The sequence below is a fragment of the Lissotriton vulgaris genome, chromosome 5 (genome assembly GCF_964263255.1).
Source record: "Lissotriton vulgaris chromosome 5, aLisVul1.2, whole genome shotgun sequence".
Taxonomy (NCBI): domain Eukaryota; kingdom Metazoa; phylum Chordata; class Amphibia; order Caudata; family Salamandridae; genus Lissotriton; species Lissotriton vulgaris.
The window spans coordinates 1837292093-1837315058 of NC_141693.1; the positions used below are offsets into that span (position 1 = coordinate 1837292093).

The 22966-nt window shown below is 42.1% G+C and overlaps 1 protein-coding gene across 3 annotated transcripts in view; it reads right to left on the reverse strand.

The window, feature by feature from the left end:
- Positions 1-9863: 9863 nt before the first annotated feature.
- Positions 9864-22966, reverse strand: part of TBKBP1 (TBK1 binding protein 1) — a 368191-nt gene continuing 355088 nt past the window's right edge. For all 3 annotated transcript variants that reach the window (XM_086924306.1, XM_086924304.1, XM_086924305.1), the window contains exon 10: positions 9864-16295. In XM_086924306.1, the coding sequence (XP_086780432.1) occupies positions 16167-16295 (129 nt within the window). In that variant the 3' untranslated portion in view covers positions 9864-16166. The remainder of the gene's footprint in view (positions 16296-22966) is intronic.

Here is a 22966-nt window from a genome sequence, read left to right on the forward strand (position 1 = left end):
TTTTAAAAAGAAATGAAACCCAAACATGTTTTATTTGTTACAGGATTATATAAGTACTTGATGCGTAATCCCTTGGACAAGCAGGCCCCACTTTTGAAGCAAAAACATGTCACCTAATATAGTTTTTCTGTTTTCTTCAACACAAGTTTTTCCCAAATGAAGGACTTTTTTGAATGATGGCGCACACATGTGCTCCACTGTGTGATTTAAGCTTGATGTTACACTAGTTATCTTGTAGACTGGGGTTGTAGTTTTTTTTTACTGTTCTTGCATTTTCACCTTGATTGATCAAAGGGTGGTTACCTTAAAATTTGGATTGTTCTGGGTGGTGTGTCTTTTAGTATGATTATGTGTTAATGTTTATCCAGACCTTGCAACAGTTTGTCATGTTTATTTCTCAGATTTCACTTTAAATTGACTAATGTCAGCAGGTAGGCCTCATTTAGGCCTATTGTTATTTTCATCTCACATATTAGCCCCTACACCAATAGCTTCATGAGTCACCATTAGCTTAAGTTGCCTATAGTACGTAAGGCTCATTTAGGCCCTTTCTTGTTCTCTCATTAGAAGTTGAAACACATTTAGCCTTAAGTTGTCCGAAGTAGGCCCATTTAGGCCCCTTGCTGTTTTTATTCAACACATAAGTCCCTACATCACTAGATTTCACCAGTTATCATTAGAAGTTGAGGCACATTTAGTTTGAGGATGTTTTGGTTAGTTTCTGTTGTTATCAGATCCAATCTCAGATATTTTCAGCATTCAAGTCAAGGGTGCTTTGATTTGTTTTTAGGTTTCTATTCCCTACAATTGAGTTTTAGGTGGAATTTTCTTGAGTTGTCATTGTTTTTAGGGAGTTTTTTTTTTAGGTTTTGATTTGTTGATAGATTGTGTTGATGTTTGTTTATTTAGATGTTATTGTTTGTCAGATGTTCGCAAGATAAGGATCTAAGGGTGGATGGCAGAGATATTTAGCAGTGATATAGATCTTAATCTTGTTCACATCTAGGATAGGTATTCTTAGCCTATGTTGGATAGATTATGTTGATGTTTGTTTAGATGGTTGTTGTTGTTTATAAGATGCTCGCAAGATAAGGATCTAGGGTGCAGTGTAATGGCAGAGTTTTTGGCCTTATTTAGCAGTGATATAGATCATTATTCTTGCTCGCATCTAGTATAGGTATTCTTAGCCTGTGTTGGCCCTTTTAAGCCCTTTTTCCAGACCTAGAAGAGGATAGCTGCTTAATATGCCTTTATTCTTGACTTTAACCTGTCTATTGCCTATTGGCTTTGACATATTAGACATATTGGTATGGTTTATGTAGGTATTCTGACAGAGCTAAGGAGCATTTCACCCCTTTCAGGCCTACAGGTCTAAAGCTAGAGAGACTCCATCTTGATGGAAGCAGGGAGGCTTTTTAGGGCAAAGGCGAAGTTTATAGTTAAGGCTGTTTTTCACTTGGAGAGAACCGGTCTGGGCCAGCCCTTATCGGTAGGCTGTATTATTCTCTGTGTAGAAGACACAACAAAAGGCCGGCCGGCTGGGTGTGTGTCCTTGATGCGAGGTGATGCAGAGACCTGGTAAGCGGTGGGCTGATGGATGGAACTTTCCATGAGGAAACAGCATTCTATATTTGTGAAGTGCAGAGGCGGAGTCAGTCAGTCAAGCAGAGGGGAGTCGAGGAGTCAGTCGAGGAGAGAGTCCAGCAGAGAGTCCAGCAGTGGAGTGGAGTTGGCAGAGAGAGAGAGAGGGTTCAATCTGGAGAAGAGCTGAGTTGAATAGTGAGCTGGAACTGAAGGAAGCAGTCAGAAGCAGTTGCTTATCAGGAGGAGGTGTGAATAGCTGGAGTCTGAAGTAATGCCTTTTAGAAGAGATAGAGGAGAGCTTGTGGATTAACCTATGGGAGCAGATGGAATTGGACATTGGCGCAGAGACAGAGTGAATAAGATAGTGGAATGAACGGTGATCAGAGCGGCAGGAACCATTAAGATTGAAGACGGAAGGTGGAGAGACAGTTCGTGTGGGGGAGAGGAGTCCAGAGACCGAGTGATCAGCGCAGAGGTGTACCCAAGAGTGCAGGAGAGAGAGAGAGTCTGAGATGACCCAAGGCACAGACGAGAGAGGAACCCAGATGACAGCTAGAACAAGACTACACACTAATAAGGTGAAGGCGTTCCTGTTATATTAATTTACTTTACACTTGCATCTTAATCTTATCTTTATCCCCTGGGCTTTTGCATTGCTAATCTTTTCCCTTTCAGCGGAGTGTTCCTGTTATGTGTAATCTTTTCTCTTTCAAGCGGTGTGTTCTACCTATAGCCTTTGTTAGATTTGCATAAATGTTTATATTACTATAATAAAAGATCCCCAGTTTATAACAAACTGGTGTGTAGCCCCTATTCTTGTTCACTGAAGGTAAATGTACCTCCTAGGTAATTGCTAGGCACGTGAATGGATGAGTAATCCCAATCAGGTAAGTGGTGATCACATAAATAGGGAGTGAGTGGACCTTTGATGCCAAGAGCAGGTAATACACAATAATCTGGAACCACATTCAAAGTTATTATTGTAGTTTCATCCCGAGTAGACAGCTGAGATAATATCCCAATATATGTATATATATATGTATAGGTGTTCATAGGAATGTGGTCGTCGTTGATATGCGGCGTTAATGAGAGCACTGGGGGGTCGAACCAGTGTGGATACCCACAGGATTGTGGCTTGAGTAAATGAGAGCACTAGGTGGTTGAACTAGTGTGTAAGTTTCGCAGGATCGCGAACAGTTTGGAAAAGGGAGCATTGGGTTCTGCAGGCCCGTGTGTAGACGCACCAGATTGTGTGTCAGATCTGCCCTAGGGTAGAACGGTCTGGGTCAGAGTGGCCGCGAGACCAACTGATGTGAATAAGTGTGGTGTAGGGTATGGATATCCCTAGTAATCAGTGAGTATTCTTAGTATCCCTATAGATTTAGTGGTGTTTTTGATAATATGAGCTTGTATATTGCGAGTTCCCCATCTTCAGGTAGGTACCAGGTGCCTGGATAGGTGGTCCTGAGGAGGGAAGGTGATTATGTTCTGGCTGGGTTGGAGGGGCCCCTGGGGGCTGATCCCACCTACTCAGAAAATCCAGCCATTACAGGCTGTTGAGAGGTGGACCACTAGAGCATCAATTCGATCCAGAGGATACGTTCAGGCCTGGGATACTAAGGCATTATAGTTCACTAAATAAAGTATGCCAATCTTAAAAAACATATGCAATTGTTGCCAGCTTTTGGGGATGGGTTGGGGATGCAATGTGAATCTACTTCACTATAAGGTACAAACTGATGCTTACAGGGTAAGTAAAAATTCTGTCTGTAGGATGTGTGGCTGTAGATACAAATGCTTAGTATTGACTATAAAGCAGTTACCACAAATCAGAGGCTAGCGGGCAGAAGATGCAGAAAGGTCAGCTGGCTACCCAGTACTTCCTGACGTGCCAATATATCTTTACAGTGATTTTATTAAATGTGTGAGATGTTGACCATGCTGCTGCTTTACATAGATCCACTAACGGGATGCTCCCCAAGAATGCTGTGGTAGCTCTTTAAGTGTAGAGTGTGCTCTAGGAGGTAAAGAGAGTACTTGTTTACCATTAAGATAAAAAGTCTGAATACATCCTACAATCCATCTTGCCTGCCTGTTCCAGAGATTAGCTGACCCGTGTATAGTTAGCATCAGCAACAAAATGCTGGTGTGTCTTACGGAAGGTCTTCGCCTATAAATATATAACTGTTAAACATATACTGTGTGCAAAGTTCTCTGCTCAACAGAATCAGGCTGTGGGAAGAAAAAGACATCTGGAATGCCAGAAACCGGTCCTCCGAAGCTTGTTTCCGGTCCAGGGAAGACATGGCTTGGCAGCTCGGGCTGGACTGTTCTCATGAGGCACAGGGTCAGACTGATTTGCATATAGCCATGTCTGAACTGGGGTGGCAGAGTGGGCTAAAGAACGGTGATGGATTAAACCCAGATCTTTTGACTGGGTGTGAGTGTTTGATTGATTCAGATGCTCCGTCCATCACCACCCCCTTTTGTACCGCTTGTGGGAAGAAAAAGGGCAGCTCAATAGTCTGATCCAAATTGAAAGGAGAAACCACCCTAAGTAAGAACTGCAGACTAGTATGAAGGACCAACTTGTCACTATGTACTTGAATAAATGTCTCTTGAACAGTGGGTTCCTGTAACTCATTAATACACCTAATGGAAATTATAGCTACAAGAAAAGCTAACTTCCATGAAAGTAAATTAAATTCGGATGAATGGTGAGGTTAAGGTTCAAAAGGTGGTGCCCCTCAGCCTGGTGAAACCCACATTTAAATTCCAAGCAGGTGCAGGACATGTTCTGGGGGCACAATCCATAAACTCTTTGACTAAAGGAATTCCAAAAATAGATGCAAGTTTCCTGTTCTGCATGAACGAGGCTACAGCTGCTAAGTTATCGCCCGTGAGGGTATCCTGGTGCTGAATATGTTCGGAAGTGTATGCTAGCCCTGCCTTCTGCAGCTGTTAAGAGGTAGGCAATTATATCCTGCACCTTCACCTTAAAGGAATCCCATCGATTTGCAAGGCAGTAGTGAACAAAATGCTTCTACTTCACAAAGTAGCATGCACAAGTTGCAGGTCTACGCACTTCAATCACTATAACCATAGTCACCTTTGGGAGACTTAAGTATTGGAATTTTAAGACATCTGGTCCCAAATTGCTAGATTTAACTGCTTGGTATCTGCTTATGCCCTGTGGTTGAGTGAGAAGATCCGGCCTGATGGGGAGGGTCTTTTGGCGGTTGCTAGACTTTTTTAGCAACATTGAGTACCAGGACAGTTCGACCCAGGTTGGTACCTCCAGAATGAGGGGCATGGAGACGTCCCCCTTGTTCCTCATCACATATGGGATGGGTGTGAGATGTGGAAACACATAGGCAAATGTCCCTGACTAGTTCATCCATAGTGCTTTCCCCTTAGACTGTGGGTACCTGAGGCGAGGTTTGAGCATTTTGCATTTTCTTGTGTGGCAAAGAGGATGACTGGTTCTCGGGCTTGTGAAATTATCTTTGTAGGACCTGAGGGTGGAGTTCCCATTTGTTGACTTGCTGATGTATCCTGCTTAGCAAGTCTGCAAATATGTTTCTGCCAGTGGAAGGTGTTACATCAGAAGCTGTATGTTGTAGTGAATTGCCCAGTGCTAAATCTCTTGTGCCATCTTTGATAGCGGAAGGGATGTCCCCTTGTTTTTTAATACAATAACTTGCTGTCATGTGTGCATATTTATAAAGACTACCTTGCCATGGACAAGTGCATAACAGAATTTGAGCTCTAGGTAAATGTCTAGTAACACCAGGTAGTTGATGTGTATGCTCTGCTGAAGAGGCGTCTATGTGCCTTTGACAGATATGTTGCGCCTTAGCACACATGTGATGTGTCAGTGAAAATGGTCACCTATGGAGGAGGGTTAAAAAATGCCTGCCTAGAAACAGATTGTTGCTGTTCCACCAATCAAGATAGCTCTGAGTGCTGGCCTTTATTAACATTATATCTTGGCGAGGCACTACAGTTTATATTGTTGGAGCTGTAGCTTAACATGTACAATGGTGGAAAAATACAATCTACGGGTGGAGTTGGGGCCTATGCCCATCGTGGACTAAGGAAACAGTCACTTTAACCCCTCCCCTGCTGATGACGGAACCGCTCCATCATCAGCTACCGTTGGGCTGTGCTGATGACGGAGCGGTTCCGTCATGGCCCGGCCGCCGCGCCTGCGCGGCGCTGATTTCGCGCCTGCGCAGCCGTTCTAAAGAGCGGGTCATGACGGAACCGCTCCGTCACCAGCACACACAGCTCAACCGCGGCTGGTGACGGAGCGGTTCTGTCACCAGCATGCGGCCGCCGCGCGGCCACGCCACCCCGTTAGCGCTGCGGCGGAATAGCCGCCGCAGCGAAAGGGTTAAATCCTGTGACTCAAAGCCTCTCGGAAAAAAAACTACTTATAATGTACGAACCAAACACTAGATGGCAGCAGTATGCTAAACATGTGTATTTACAGCAGAGGTCTTCAACCTTTGGGTGCCGAGAACCCCCTGTCAACATTTTCAGTCGTAAGGACCCCCTCCTGACAAACATTTCTAAACCTTAAGGCAGGGCTACTGGAGTTATGAGGCAGGTGAGGACCAAATTACACGACCGGCTGAACTACATTGTGTGGGAAGAAAATTCAAATAATGTTATATGATGCTGCATTATTTTGGGATAAAATTGTTTCATTATTTTGACATGTTTTGCACACAGTAACACTGAGGAAAGATTTCACCCCATCAGTACCAGTTTATAATCAAAATACAGCAATTAACATCAGAAAGATGTCTAGTCAATCTTTGTGATGGGCCTTCCACTCCACAGGAATACGTGCTGCCACATTAGAAGCTAACTGGCCCTGGCCGGGAGCAACAGGGGTCCCTTAAAACCCTGGCGGTCTTGTGCAGAGTTATTCACTGCTCAGCACCCACCCCAGTATTGCCTCTCTTCCCCTATTGCTGCTGTCCCTCACCCATGTCTCATCAAATTACTTTTTAGGTCACAGATCATTTCCCAGCTATCTTCTCTCACAGTTTGACAGAAGCACTCCTGTGTGCCCCCAATTTTCCTTTATACTCACTTCTTGTGTGTCTGCACTTCCCTTCAGCACTTCACATTTCTCCTCATCCCTGGCCTCTCCAATCAAGTTCTCTCACTTCCTTGCTGTACCTTCTCATCCTCTCATCTCTCCTCACCGAGCACACTGGTTGGACCCGTATGCTCCTTTTGGCCTGTGCCACTCTGCCTATTGTTCCCTAATTCAGGAAGGCACAAATTGTCTGTCTTGCTGTTTTGGTGCAGGCCGCACAGTTATGGAACGTGCACCCTCCTTTGCTTCGCTCCACCAAGAATCTATTATCCTTTAGGAAGATACAAAAACCTGGCTCTATGCTCTGTAGGTCACCAGCTTTGGCTGGTTCTCCTTCCCCTTTTGTGTGTTTCTCATTTGCCTTCAGGCAGCAGATGGCTATTAGCCCCTGGACACCTTTTGGTAACAGTAGCGCACTACAAATGGAAACAAGCATTGGCATAGCCAATAGCTCTCGCCTTTGGAACCTTATCAGTGTTTAGTAATACAGCCAGCACTATATCCTTAGTGCAACAAAATCAAGTGTTGCATGGCTAAACACTAATAAGGTTCCAAAGGCGAGACCTATTGGCTATGCCACTCCTTGTTTTTGCATTATAATGGACCCTTGTTTTCTTGATTGTGCGTTGTAAATTTTGGCAGACACCAATGGATGGATGAAGCTGATAGGACCCTACATGGTGGGTTTTAGTAGGCGCTTGTGGTCAAACTGTACTTTAGCGAAATGTGAGGCAGGAGGCACGCCTCTAATCATGTTTTGTCCTACTTGTTGTTTCTCTTTCTCTTTAGGAATGGTGTTTAAGGGGCAATTTTGTCTTCTTTTTGTACCTTGCACTCTTTCATTAATTATTTGGACAAGTCGTTTTTACCTTGCACGGACAGGATAACGACTACTAGTTCAAGGACTGCATAATATGCACTCACTGTAAAATGTGACCATTGCCTGGTTGGCAAAGTAAGTGTTGGTTCATATTGTGATGGTCTTTAACAATATACACTATATATTTTCATATAATCTGTGTGGAGTCTCTTTTGTGGTGCATTTCTTGTGTTTCACACATTGCCTCTGGGATAAGCCTAATGCTACTGCAAAGCTACCAAGGGGATGAGCAAGGGTTATCTTTGGTGTGTGATTTACCTGTCCTGACTAGAGTGGTGGGTTCTACCTGGCTTAGGAACATACCCTAGCCAATCACAAACCACATTTCTAACATAGGTGTTTCCACAGCCGACATCCATGCATCAAGATGAGTTCAAGCTCACTGCACACCGTGAGACAAATCATTAGAGTCACACTGACAGAAGCTAATATACTGTCATATCGCAGCACGACCATGTATACGCCAACCTAATTGTTCCAAGAAGTGTATTCAATCATATTAACTCCCCTTATTTGTCTGGCAGACCCACTGCTATAGCCTTCTCAATTACTTTAAGTTCGCGCAGTCTTGTGGCCACTGGTATTCAGTCATTTTAAAGTGCTCCAAGGCAAGTATATAATGCAAGTTTAGTGTACTGATATATAGACTGATTCCTAATTCTCTTCCCCAGCCACCAAATATTTAGGTCCGTGATCCTGTAGCTCTTCAAGCACCCAGGTGATTTTAGTAGAATTTACATAGCCTTTTATAGCACTTCGTGCCACACTGCAGCCGTTTCTAAGTGAGTTAAATGACAGCTGTTACTATTACCAATTTAATGGCGCTCAGTCTACCAACTTTGAAAGAATGCAAGGCCGTAAAAACAGCACTGAAGTTTGCAAAAGAAATGAGTCTAATAATTTGCATACATTCTTTACGTCCAAATGCACCCTTAGAGTAATGTGGTTATAAACAAGTTCTTTGCTGGTTTGCCGTGCTGTGCTAGAGATAAGACTGCAGACACAGCCCAACGGAGCCCACTACAGCTCGAGCTGAGACACACTACAGGGGAGGAGGGGGGCTGAATCCCTTGTAGTTGTATGGGCCTGGTCAAAAGTATGACCGGGAATGCTCGACCCCCTTCCCTTTACTCCACGGCCCCCCTGGGGGTCGCGCCCCACACTTAGAAGACCTCTGATCTACAGTCACATGTGTTACGGAGAAATGTTTTGAAAAAGTTGGGTTGGTTAACATTTGTGTCCATAAACAACATAGATTGATCTCACATTGAGAATGTCAAACTTACATGCCTTTGTATTCAGAAGTACCTGCATCACGGAGGAATACACACGGGCCCATTGTGTAGCCATTCGTATGCCCGTAAAGTGTTACAATGCAAATTACTCAGTGTCACAACTGTACCTTGTTGAGGGGCATGAACAACAGCACACCTTTTATAAAGATATGTTTTCTGTGGCCTGGAAATGCAGCAGATGCTAAATCGTACATTAGGCCTAGCTCTCAATGCAATTAATCCCAGGCAGTTGTCCTAGGCATAAACTACTCAATTTGATTACTGGACCCAATAGTTACCCCATCCCAAACTTGGCATAACATTACTATTACTTTAACATAGCTTTCTACAAGTGATGCAGTAAGAGTCAATAGGGTAGGAATAGATCTGTTCAAGAAATGTGTCCATTTCAGAGCACAAACATCTGTTGGTGTTCGAGTTGGCAGGAATTTTTATCCTCAGCCTCCTGCATCTAAAGCAGTAGCCTGCCACAAACTTAATGGAGTGCTCAGTTTTCCTTACGTTTTTGTTATACATCTTCTAAAACTTTAGTAATCATTACTGACAATTAAATCTGTTACCATCCTCAGTCAGGCAGACAAACTGACAGCAAAAATGGGCTGACTACTTCTTCATGCTTACGTCTTCTTATTACAAGCTTTTGGGACAGGCTTAATTTTGGATTAAATGAACAACACCCTGGCTACATTTAGTCATTGCAAACATGGTTTTAGTGCTAACAGAGCTGCATGTGGTAGCAAAATCATCAAAATGCTGCATTCTGCAGTGTTACTGCATTCTTTAGTGTCACTTTGATAAACCTCAGAAATATATTACGTTTTTGCTGATGCACATCACATTCAGGAGCCATAATGCAGGACATTTTAAAATATTTACTCACATATCAATAAAAAATGTGTTCCAGGACAGAAAATCTTCTTCCCTTACCATTGCCCCCCTCCTCTATCAACACACACTGACAGACACAACAGAAAGTTCAGCCAAGAAAACATTTCATCCTTTATTACTTTTAATTTGTCTGAATTTGTTCACAAAGTACTGGATCTCACCAAAGAGAACAAACAGTTGGACACAATCCCATTCTGCATGGATACTGTACCCGTACAGACAAGGGCAGACCGAGCTACAGGGAAGACGAGCACTGCTTGGATAACCTGGGGGCCTAGGCCACAGGAGTATGATGGGAAGACACTGATGGGCTCCCTCACAAATGAGGACTGGGCTTACAAAACGAGAATAACTTGAATTGTATGCAGGACTTTACTTCTCTCCAACTAGATCTTGCATGAATTTGATACACCTGCATCAATGTATAACCTGAGACATACTTTAGAGAGGCTTTTAGATGATGCTAAGCAAGCTGTTAAATAGGAGGCATGAACTCTCACAAGATGGCAACCAAGGGCTTAACTGGCAAACATTATCAGAATGCCAAGCATGCAGTGATTTAGCAGGCATGGACTCCACAGAAGACCCAGCAATGGGTAGCTCACTAGGCATGTACTTTACCCAGACACTAAGTAGGGAAAGGGGTAGTTAATAGGCATGTACATTCCCTGAATGGAAAGATCTCTAGGACTCAAGGAGTATTAACTTAGCATGTATGGACTTTGCCAGGATGCCAAGCAAAAGGTGACTTGGACGGGATAAATTTCTCTAGTTCATAATTGCAGGAGGTCATCCACAAGTTTGCACCTTCACAATGACAGTAATGAGAGTCACAATGCCCAGTGCTACATATGGATACAATTGTATATCGGTGCTCAATGAACAACTGATGGATGCTAGTTCAACAAAATATAGAGCGCAAAGAAGCCGAGTATCTATCGGAACCCAGACTGGTATAAAAAGAGTAAATGTAAAGCTCTGGCCATGCACAACATTTTTGATAGTGTTTTTATTTTCTAAGAATCACAGAAGAACTAGGCAGACTTTAAGCGGTGGCAAAGTGAATTCTGAGATTGAGCTGGCATTGTGGGGCACAGCATAATTCGACCTAGTGAATGCTGACAGAACAGGCACAGAGGGTGTTGAGTACATATCGAAGTAGGGTTCTATAAACACGTACTTTAAAGAACTTTCAAACCTGAATTTTATCGCAAAATGGATTAAGCAATTTTTCTTCTTTCTTGTTTAGATTTTCAGCTCGGTCGCTGTCTAGACAATAGTGATCCCTACAAATTCACAGGGTCTGACTTTCCATAGAAAAGGGTAGTGGAAGCAAAGGATTTCAAAGGTTCCCAAAGCAAAATTAGTTCTTCTCTTGTCTTATTGAGGCTCTGAGTTTGATATCAGAAAGGAAGTTCCAATAGAGAGAGGTGAGTGGGTAGTACAAGGGGATAGGGTAGTGTATGTTAACAATCTCCCACGGTCACATGAGCAGCTGACATCCCAGTATCTTGCCAGGGGTGTGGTTCCGACAATTTATCTGCCATCTGTTTTAGTTACACAGCCAAGAAGCACCCCACAAAAATGGTGCAGCTCTCCAAACTGATCTACCTACCCACGAGCCCCTTACGGAAACAAAATGTTAAGCAATGAGTACAAGTTAAAAAGTAAATGCTGAATACACGTGACATGTAGTTCTCCATTTAGATCAAGTCATTAACCACACTATGAAACTCAAAGCCAAACATCTAAAAAGAACGCAAAGCTAAATGAAAAAAAGAAAAAAAAGAGTGCTCAACCCAATATGTTGAAACCCTGTCAAGAGTCTTGCTTGAACAGCAACTTTAACTACAGCAGGGACATCCTAACATATAGGATATACTTCTGGGGTCTTCAATAGCATGGGGAGAAGAATTTTTAATGTGTGAGTTGCCTGCAACAAAGCTTATAGAAACCATATACTCCAGATCTCTCTATAACTGGACATGTTTAGGTTGAAAGATATTGTGTGGCTGTCGCTCTGCATATCCTCTAGGAGCGTTCTTGAAGATAATGCAAACTTGGAGGATAAGCTAGAGTAAGCTTCAGAGTGAGGGAGATGTAATGGCATTTCTTCATTTCTTTCATGAGACATCCAAAATTGGGAAGAAGCGCTTTAGTGAAGTCAATGACATAGATAGAGCAATGCCGCCATATACATTGAGAGAACCACATTTGGAATGTTGTTCAAAGCTGATTTTGGGAAGCAATGGCTTGACTTTGCATGTAACTGAATGCTGATACTGGTCTGTAGAAACTTTCTAATAATGTGGGCTTTGAAGGAGAGGTTGGAGTCAATGTTATACTCAATTTGTTTTTTTGTCTGCTATAAGCGAAGTTGTGAATCTATCCAATTTCTGGCTAAAAAACCTGTCCTTGATTTTGACTTGATTGATATTTTTTGCAATAAGTATGAATTCAGTCTTGATAGGATTTGGTATTCAGTAGGGCCTTAACATCCAAGCATGGATGATGGGCAGGCAGCCGTTCAGCATATTGATGTTTCTTAATTCCACATTTGGCAAGCAGTATTCTAAGTAGATCAAGGAGGGATCCTCGCAGAATTATGCACGTTCCTGGCAGATAGTGAGAACTGGAGTTACCTGCTGGCATATGTCAAGAGAAATCATAACAGGAAGAATCACCCTGAACACCAATCCTTGAGGCCTAGCTATCATTGCTATAACAGTTGTAGGTGAATTCATAGAAAAGCAATTCCATGGAATAACATTACTGAGAAACCACTTCACCTACACTGTTTAATGGACATTTTCAGAATGAATGGCATCGAAATCAATTCATAGAATGTCTTTTTGTTCGAAATTGACTTTTTCATGTTTTTTTAAGTGTAAATACAATGGTTACAGCTCTTACTTTCAGAATAGGTTTGTCAGAGGTATTTATTTCCGTGCTTTACTTTAGGCGTTAATTCAGATTTCTTTTTTTGCATTGTCAAACCATTACTTCGGACGCTTTTAATTCGCTAACCCCTCATAACCCATAAACACCATCAAACTCTGTCCCTAAAAATCACTCATCACACCTAAACAACACCTATTCCTAAAAGCGTTCTACCTCTAAACTCCACCTATCCCAGAAACCTTAAAGCCCCTCACTACACGTAAACTACACCCATCCCTGAAAACTAAAACCCTTTCTGCTTCTACTCTCCCCGAGTCCTGTACCATAAAACCCCCTTTTTGCAGCTAAATCCCACTCATCCTGACAGCTTCTAACCCCTCACCACACCCAAACTCCACCCATCCCTGAACACTGAAAACCCCTTTCTACATCTAAACTCCATCCATCCCTGAACACTGAAAACCCCTTTCTACATCTAAACTCCATCCATCCCTGAACACTGAAAACCCCTTTCTACATCTAAACTCCATCCATCCCTGAACACTGAAAACCCCTTTCTACATCTAAACTCCATCCATCCCTGAACACTGAAAACCCCTCACCATCCTACACTCCATCCAATCTCGAACCCTAAAAATCTTCATAACCCCTACATCAACCCATCACAGAACCTTAAAAACTCTCACCAGCCCTAAACTCCACCCATCCATGAACCCTACAACTCCACCCACGTAACCTCTAGTATACTGAACTCACCTTGGAAGAACTGGTTTTGAAACTCTCAATAGCCGTCTCCTCCATCCAAATCACAGACTTGCAGGTTCCGAAGACTCTGATTACTTAATGACAAAGTGCATCAGCAGAGCAGGGCAGGGAAAAGTGTATGGAAAATGAGGAAGGGGTGAAGAAATCAAATTGTGTATAAGGTGTTTGGTCCAAGGGACCCTTCTACCACGGAAGGGGGAAAAAGAGAAAAGTGCAAGAGTGCAGGGGTGATCAGTAGCAGCTCCCATTACTCTCCTACCAATCATTTATTTCTCAGAACCTACAACTCAAATCAAAACTACGATCTTTGGACCGCAAACATGCACACAAACCAACATATTGCTGCATAGCGTTTCTTTTCTTCAAAGAGCATCATTTCTCCTCAGTAGTAACTTTCTGGGGTTTGGGAAAACTGTCCAGGAACCTAAATGCTTAGGGCAGTCTGCCTTTGTTCAGAAATGCACACTGTTTTTGACTATCCCATTTGGCTACTCTCAGTAGTCCAGTGGTACATTCGTACTTACGCTTCAATGAAGGTCTGTGGGTGAAACTGTGTTTCCTCTATGCTTTGGTTCCATCAGTGTATGAAAGTGACCTGGGCCAGCACTAAGGTCTTGAATCTTTTGAAGGTTTAAGATTGAGGAATGAAAGAGGGTAGCAACAGATCCCCTATTACCACTCATGCCGTAAAATGAGACAGAACTATGAGGAGGACAGGGAGGTTTCCTATTTTTAAGTATTACAACTGCTGTAATATGATCCCACAAAACTAACAATTGACAGGCTCTTGGACACCCAAAGCTTTAGCCATATACAGGTTACAAGCATTAGATTAAGGGAATAACTTAAACAAAATCTAAGAAAACCTACAATTTAACATAAAATCCAGATTTTTGGTTTCCATATTTCTTAAAGGAAACATCCATGGGTAGGGTGCCCTGGTGTGGGCACTGAACCAGGGAACATGGAATGGTGAGTTCTAGAGACTTGCTTGAGATTTGGTGCGACTGGAAGCCTTCCATTGATCGATCCAGCGATCATGTTCCAGCGGTCATGTTTAGCAAAAAGTAGAGCAGTGGTAACTTGGTCCACATGTCTGGGTCAGTGCAAGGTGCCCTCATGTGATGTGCAAATTTATCCCACATGGTGGAACCATGCAAGGTCAGCCAGTGCACCATTGTAGGTGAGCAGTTCAAGGTTGTGGTATATGCCCAGAGCTATGCAACCATCCCTCATACAGCCACGCTAATGCACCCTCGGCAGTGGGCACCTTCAGTAGTGAGAGCTTTTATCTTTTATGCACACCAAGTGTTCTGCTCAGCAGCCTGTGTGAGAACAGCATTTTGGATAAATGAGGATTCCTCCCACTTGGGACTGCACAGAGATCGCAAATCATTTCATACTGGCTCCAAGACAAGAGGATACTGACTACTGGACTCTACAGATGGGAACCGGACCTGAAATACATAATGAGGCGAAAAGGATGTAAACCCTGCTTAAAAACACAGTGCTGCCCAGTACTTCAAAACGTCCAATAAGTAAAATCCTGGAATAGCATTTTGAGTGAGAATATCATCGCTTTCACTGTTGTTATGAATTGTTGTTCCTATGACACACTGTATTAGGACTCTTTTTACACATTCCCCATGCGGCACAAAAACGACGTGTGCTTAAGACACTTTACCCGTGTGACACTTAGACTTTTGTTTTCTGCAAAATGTGAACGTGCATTATAAACACGCATAAGTGGGAAAAACGTTCAACATGAGGGGCTGAATGTTCCAAAAGGTGTAGCAGCTGTCGGTACGAGGCTACAGCCCCATGCCAACCTCTCATGAGTCTTGTGAACATATACCGGAAGATAAGCCTTCCCCAACTCAGAAGGAAAGGGGTGGAGCTTGAGGCTTGAGTGTCATGTCTGCGGTGTACAGGACCATGGTCGGTAGGAGAGACATGTGTGGAATAAATACAATCGAAGAAGCACATATCCCGCCTATCCTGTTGTATTACATAGTGTAAGATGCCTACAGTATGGCTCTTTCCTGGCAGTGGCAGCAGGATAGGATTTGTTCTTTAATGCACAGTAGAGCTGCCACTATAGTGTGTTAATATCCTTTAACTTACAGCTTATCAGAGTCTGTAGTGCTGCAGAAAGAGAAACACCTGATCGCACATACTGGCAAATCTCTCCTTGCGTTCATTTGTGCAGGACATATATCTGCAGTAGTAGAGGCAACAAGGCAGGTTCGTTTTTCGCTGCAAGTCAGTCATCAATGGGTTGTCCGTCTGGACGGTTGAGGTTCAATCCAAATGACCAGCATAAATCAGCTTTCTAATAAATAAAGAAGCTGGACTTTATTTGGGGACAGGCAGAGAAGTGGCTGGCAAGAAGAGAAGAGCAGTGCATCTCTATTAAAGGAGTCGCAGCACAACGTTCTCCCTTGTAGCAGTACTGGTCTGGTATCTTTTCTGGTCCATAATGCTATACTTGACAAGCAGGCACGTCTCAATCTCTTCACACGTCTCTGGGAAGTTCTGTTACTATGCGTAGGAAGGAGTCTGCAAGGGAGAACAAATTGTGAAACAAACAGGAAGGTGGAAAGGGAAGACGCAGTACGTGATTTTTCTTCCTTTCCTGTAGCTACCGAAGACTAGAGGTATTTAAAGAGCAGAAGCTCAGGACAGTTCATGCAGCATCCAGAGGGGGCTAGTCCGCGATGGAAGCCACGGGGACGAAGGCTCAAATCTTACTATTCTCCAAGTGGGAATCTATATGTTTTATCAAGGCATCATCTGGGTAGCCCACAGGGAAGGCCAGCTGGCAGAGTGGGCAGCTGCGGATGTCAGAATCTACCGTCTCCATCAGTAGCTGTATGAGGGAGAGAGAGAGAGAGAGAGAGAGAGAGAGAGACAAAGGGAAAAGGTTTTATCAATGGTGGTGTTAAATGCAACCATAGAGGTTCAGTCAACCAGCCCCTCCGCTACAAACCACAAAAAAACTGGTCTTCACCACAACCCAACTGAACGCTATCCTTAATCCTCGTCCCACACGTAAGAACGGAGTGGTCTAGACATCGCATTAAATTCGGGTCCCATATACACCAACTCAGTCTCAATACTCCTGCCCTCTGAAACAATTCAACAAACAATCTCAACACCTTCTTTTCGTCTGGTTGAACACATCTATCTCATCTTAATAAAAGGTTGATCTGCGGTCCCACACACTCACCCAGTCCCAACACAACCTTAGAGTCTTGTCAAACACACACCAATCAAATCTCAACAATATTGTGTACTATTCTAATGTTATGGCGTTTGCATCTGGTCTATCGTACCAGTTCAATCTCATCTCTACCTTTTTTGGATTTCAGTAGTAACCACAATACCAACAGAGGGAATGAAAACCTGATTTAACTTAGTTTCCCATCTGAATTTAAAACATACCTTTTTAAAAGAGAAAACCATCTTATCTTATTTTTAATTTTTAGGTATCTAAATTACAATATTTTCATTTTGTTAATTGGAAAAAAAATAGAAGCAAAAGGTTGAAAAGCTCCCCTTTCTTCTAAATTCTTAAATGAAAATGCAGGAAATGGAGGCAACCCCATACTACGCGAGGGGATTTTTGACAATGTCACTATAGGGAAACTAAGTACTCAAAAGGCTCATCGTGCAGTACAGTGTCAGTGAGGTCAGTCATTTTAATGGGAAGGTCTCAACTACTGCCCTGATTTATATGGAAGATTCACTCTGGAGAAGTGTGGCTCAATGGTTAGAGCGGCAGACCCTGATGCAGAGGTCTGGCCGGGACCAGGGTTCAATTCCTGATGCGGCAGGGTCTTGGGCTCAATGTCCACGGACTCGATAATTCTCGCCTCTGTGCCTATTCTAATCATGGGTCCCCACTCTGCAACTCTGGGCAATAGCTTGCTTAATTTCCACAACGGCCCTAAAGCGCTGGGATGCCTGGTTTCACCTTGGGGGTGCCCAGTAGGGAGCATCTCACAGGGAAAGCCAGGACGGGTTCCACAGCGGTTTACAGCGCCAAGATGCCTGTCAGGTGATAGTGCGCTTTACAAGTATACATACATTTACTCATGAATTAAAAAAAGATACCCATGATGCAGAAATAGGATTATAAGTAAGCCATTTTCCCTTCTCTATCATAGGCTGTTCAATTCATACACAAGTATTTTGCACAACTACAACATTGCCAAATATTTTGCAACACTTTTTTCATGAATATCCTATTTCACATGTACTATTGTGTCTGTGGCACACAGTTATCTCGCAAATAAAATGTGTATAAATAGTCTTAATAATATTGTAATATTTATTTATGAGGCCACGAGTAGGCCGTGTTTACCTTTCTATCTGTGGTGAGTGAGATGTACTAAATGAGCGATGTAAGTGCTGCTGTTACAATGTGGTCTGTATCCAGAGGATGTTGAAATCAGTATTGCTAGGCCCCTCTGCCCTGGGTCAATTATTAGAGACTAATTGTTGTATTACTTTTTATTTTCCAGACCAATCGTCTTTACAGTACCACCTTTGGTAGTTCAAGAGCAGCACACCACCCAAATATTAACCAAACAGAAAAGGAAGATCAAAAATCTGATGCTATCTGGGCTTCACTCTGGAGACGCACAGCCATTTTGCTGCAATAATGAACGCAGACATACATCATACGTTTCGTGGAACTGATGGTGTGGCCAGACAATCCTACCCTCCTTAAGTCATTTGAAAATTCTGCTTCAGCAAAGAAGGCTATTGAATCCTGAAGAGATTTGTTATAGTGAATTGTGGTAGATAAATCAAAAACTTTATTTCCCAAACGTATCGATCCATCTTCGACCCTCATTGAAAGAGGTAAAATAAGTCCTTCATACAGAAAGCTTCAATCTCACTGCCTAGTTCATTGTAGCAAGTTAGACAATAGACAGGTTGAGTTCAGATGTCTTGTACTTCCTCTCCTGGCTACGCATTCCGAACCTGACAGTAGTATGTAAAACAAAAGTTTCCATTGCCAGTTCTAGCTGTGTGAGAAGGAAAGGCATTAAGGATCTTACTGAAGCTTTAGGCTCCTTAACTTGGAAAGTTTTAAAAAATCGGTAAAGTCTGAATTGTACGTAGGCTCACTATGAAGCATTCTTGCATCTTTATCAGAGACATCTTTAGTACCCAAAAAAATCACCACTAAACACAATTAAAAATGTTATTTACTTATGTATTTATATTTCCATAATGCACAGATATGTAGGCAGGTCTCTTAGAATATTTTACACTGTTTAAAATCGGTTTGGATAAAGTAGTTATTGAATCTTTTAATATATATTTTAAAATCCTAATGTCATGCTGGACAATAGGACATCTCTATTGCGTGTCACAATGCAGCACATAAAGACTTACTTATGCTTGTAATGTGTATTGCTCATTGGATTCACAAGGCCCATGGCTGGTAATCATTTTCTATTAAACTGGAAGGAGTCTTGTTGTAATTTGGACCAGACAAGGACAGTAGAATATCAATAAGTTGAGCTTTCCATGTGACATAAAGGACATTGTTATGAATGTTATTTTCAGGGGAACCAAGACAGAAGAGGGGAAGAGAAAAACAGGGATCCACAAAGACAGACACACTTTGATGAATGTTTGCACTTCACATAAAGCTTCCTTCTTTCTTTCGTGATGAGAGATATGACTGCCCTAGTAAACCAGTATTCTGGAGCTTTACGATTAAGCTGGAAAGCATCTCAGTGAGAGGTTTTCCAGTCACTGGTTTACAATAACAGCAACAGATTAAAGGCAAAGACGTCTTTTGTATACCCTACCTCTTTACTAATGAAACCCACACAGCTACAATTTTAGACGCCGCTGGGGCCTTCAACTGATCTACATTTCAGATGAACGTGAGATTTATTTGCTCAATGAACAAAACCTTGATTTGAACTTGAATTTAATTTATTTAACACAAACTAAAGGCATGAGCATTGATCAGAGTCCTCTGCTGATTATGAGCAGAACTTACAGACCAGAAAGTCTGAAATTCACCAGTTATAGTTATTGAGCTAACTAAACCTTGCACCCCACCATGCTCCTGTGACCTTATATATAACATCACTCAGGAAATGTTAAAATACATCATTGATGATAACTGATAATACCATAGTCATACACAGCATAAAGTTACAGAGTATACACTTGTGGAGGCAAGTGTGATTGTGCATACTGAAAGGTATATGGTGCACTGTTTACAAATCACTACATTTTGGGTGCAAGCATTACTCCATGTTAAACAAGGTAAGAGCTGAGCGCACCTGATGTGGGTTACAGAGGTAAGTTTGTTTGAAAGTAGTTTGTGACAAAGCCAAAGCCTAAATTTAAACTTAAAAGAAAATCTATGAGAAAGGCCAAAGCTCCTCTTGACAATAGATTTTACATATGTTAAATTGTTGCAATAGAGTACTATTTGCAAATTCTATGTAGCAGGGCCATTTATGAGGTGTGGATGTTTATTTCCAGAACTTCGCTGAAGATTGTGAGGCACTGCAGATTTTAAAATTATGTCGACTGTAGCGGTGTCCCCTTTAGAGGTGGTTTATCACACACTGGTGGTTTAAGCATACCTATAAGGTTGTATGCTTTTGTGCCCATCTTAACCTCATAGCTGCTATTAAACATTCCTCCCCAGTGCTGCGCTGTCCATTAGAACTAGTGCTGAATGGACGTTCAATGGTCGTGCGCAGCACTGGGGAGGTAGTGCTGCCGTCGGCCAATGCACCGAGGCAGCGCTTAAGGGGTTAAGAATGTGTGTAGTGTATTTTACGAAACTACAGAGGGTTGGCAATAGGGTCTGATGGTGTATTTTCAGTGACAAATGTATACCTATGAACCATTTGACTGAAAACCACTTGAAAATTGCGCTTCATGTGAATTCCTAAAGAACATAATCCTACTAAGGTGAACACAAAATTGGCCACAGGTGTAGCATGTTGAACTACTTCATGTCCACAAACCCCATAGGATGGTCTAACAAAGACTGTATTATGTCTTCAGTGATGCCACTGAACGTGTCACAAGTGAATTAATATGTGAGGTCATAAGCAGAATGAGGTGGGAGTGCCTTAATATTTACGCCCTCAACAGCATTTGGTGCCTCGATGTAGAAAAGAAGAAGACCTCATCATCAGATCAATGTTCTCAAGTGTTGAATGGGTAAAGGTACATTAGAATCTTTATTGGTACCACAGAAAGTCCAGAGGAGCTCAGAGCCAAACATGTGGTTTTCCTGGCACATTTGCAGAGTGAGGAACATGAAAGAATGGGACACAATGGTACTTCTGCTTTCTAAGATGACTAAACTTGGATTGAAAACTCTTATGTCTCTTTTAGCCTCTTGTATGGTGGTTCTGGACATTGCCACTGTAATCTATCATGTGAAAATCTAGACGACACACCATACATAGTGTATTTCCGTCTTTCTATGATTATGTTCTACCGCAGGAGATACATAAAAAAAGAAACATGAGAAGGAATACATATGAGCGGAAAAAAGGAAATTAATTTGCTGATCATGCTGAAAATCTGTCTGACAGGAAGGGACAGCACAATACTTAAAAATGTGATTTTCAAGGTAAAATAAAGCAGATGCCACAGAAAGGGATTAGATATTCATCCTCCTCATACCTGAATAATGAATAACTAACTATCTAATATATTCTTGGACATTCAAACATTTGGCTGTGCCAGAGTGGCACTTCTGTATTTTTCCTTTTAAAATTGAATATGAGAGAGGGTGTTTGGTATAGGAGATTTTTAGGTGTCAAAATTCGATTTTAATATATTTTATGAAAAAAGATAGAAAGGGATATTTAAGATAGGCATTACATTTTCCATATTTATGTATATCAAAAAGGAAGATGGAGAAGCCGACAACTGTGGAAGAGTAAACAGGCTAGTAGACCCAATAGCATGTGGTTGAATGTGCTTTACTTGTTTATGGTGTTCATAGACTTGTGTTGTTTTACTATCAAAACACGTACTTTGTATATTTTCACCAGTTTAAGTAGGTGCACGCACATCTTTTTAAGCCTGTAGATAATGACGCCTCATTGACTCTTCTCTCAAATGCGCGTGCCACTCTACTATGACCTGCGCTGACTCGAAGCTTAAATGTTGTTGGTTCGGAGTATCCAGGGGTAGAAGGCCTGTGTCTTTTTATAGACCTATTTGTTGTACACTCGACATTTTCCTGATCAGTACATTTCTTTTAGTTTCCTTGCCATACAGGGCCAGAAACCCTGTAGTTCTGCAAAGCATGCTATCCTAAGATTACATTCCAGCTTCACCTTAGGTCTACCATTCATAAACTGGTATTGTATGACAAACCTTCTGTCCGGTGCCTTAAGCACCTCTCGTCCAGCAGCTATGTGAATATTAATATCTGTTCTGTCTATGTTGTTAAACTGACAGTAGTTTACTTTCTTTGCACATGTAGAAGTGACAGACTGATTGTTGTATCTGTCTGCAATTTAAAGCTTAGTTAACAGTGTTAGAGATACAGTGGTATAGACAGTAGTACACTGTTTGATACTTGTGGATACAACAAATAAATGCTTGTCATACCTTTCTGCTTCACTATTACCTGTGCTGTGCATACAGTCGAATTGACGGTAAAGCATTTTTTCACTGTTTTGTAAACTTGGAAGTGCTTGAAGGTTTGGTGCACCATTATGAGTTTAAAGCTTCACTATTACCACAGTTGGGTACACAGGTCAATTAGATTTGGAATAAAGTTGAACTGATGTTAATACCTTTGTGTGTTGTGTTACAATTTGTACATTTAGAATTGATTAAGGTGATGTAGCTCAGTTGATTGTATTACACTTTTGTTACCATTTGTGAGGATGTGACCGAACAGCTAGAACAGTCGACCTGGAAGCCAGGGAACTGGGTTAGAGTCTCGGCAGGGACGCTCAACATCCTGTGATTTTGGGCAAATCACCTTATCTCCCCATACCTAACAACATCAATGTGCCCATCTGTAACGCAGCTGGTGCTCATGTAAAGTGCTCTCATACCTTCAAGTTGAGTTTGCGCTATATGACACTCCCACAAAAAAATGGTGTATGTTGACTGACTTGAATGATTGTCATTGATTTATAGACAGCTGGTATCGGTGCTATATATAACATTAAACTGAGCTGTGTATAAAGATGAACTGATCGTAGTGCCTTTTTGTTACTGTTTGCAAGTTTTGAAATGACCGAAGGCATATTACATATTCCTGACTTGAGCTGCTAATAGCTTGATTTGTAATTATTGCACCTAAGGCTGCCTCTTCCTAACATTATGTGGATATGTCATTGAGTCTAGGTATATGTTAGTGTATCTAGGAAGCAGGTACGTGTGGTGCAGGTTGCTATTCTGACTATTGCCTCAGCCATACCTCAAACGAGCCCATGTAGTTCCACTGCGCGAATGCTCGAAGGAGTAGCAGCTCTGCACTTGCACTGGCAAACCCAAGGTGTACTTAAAGCC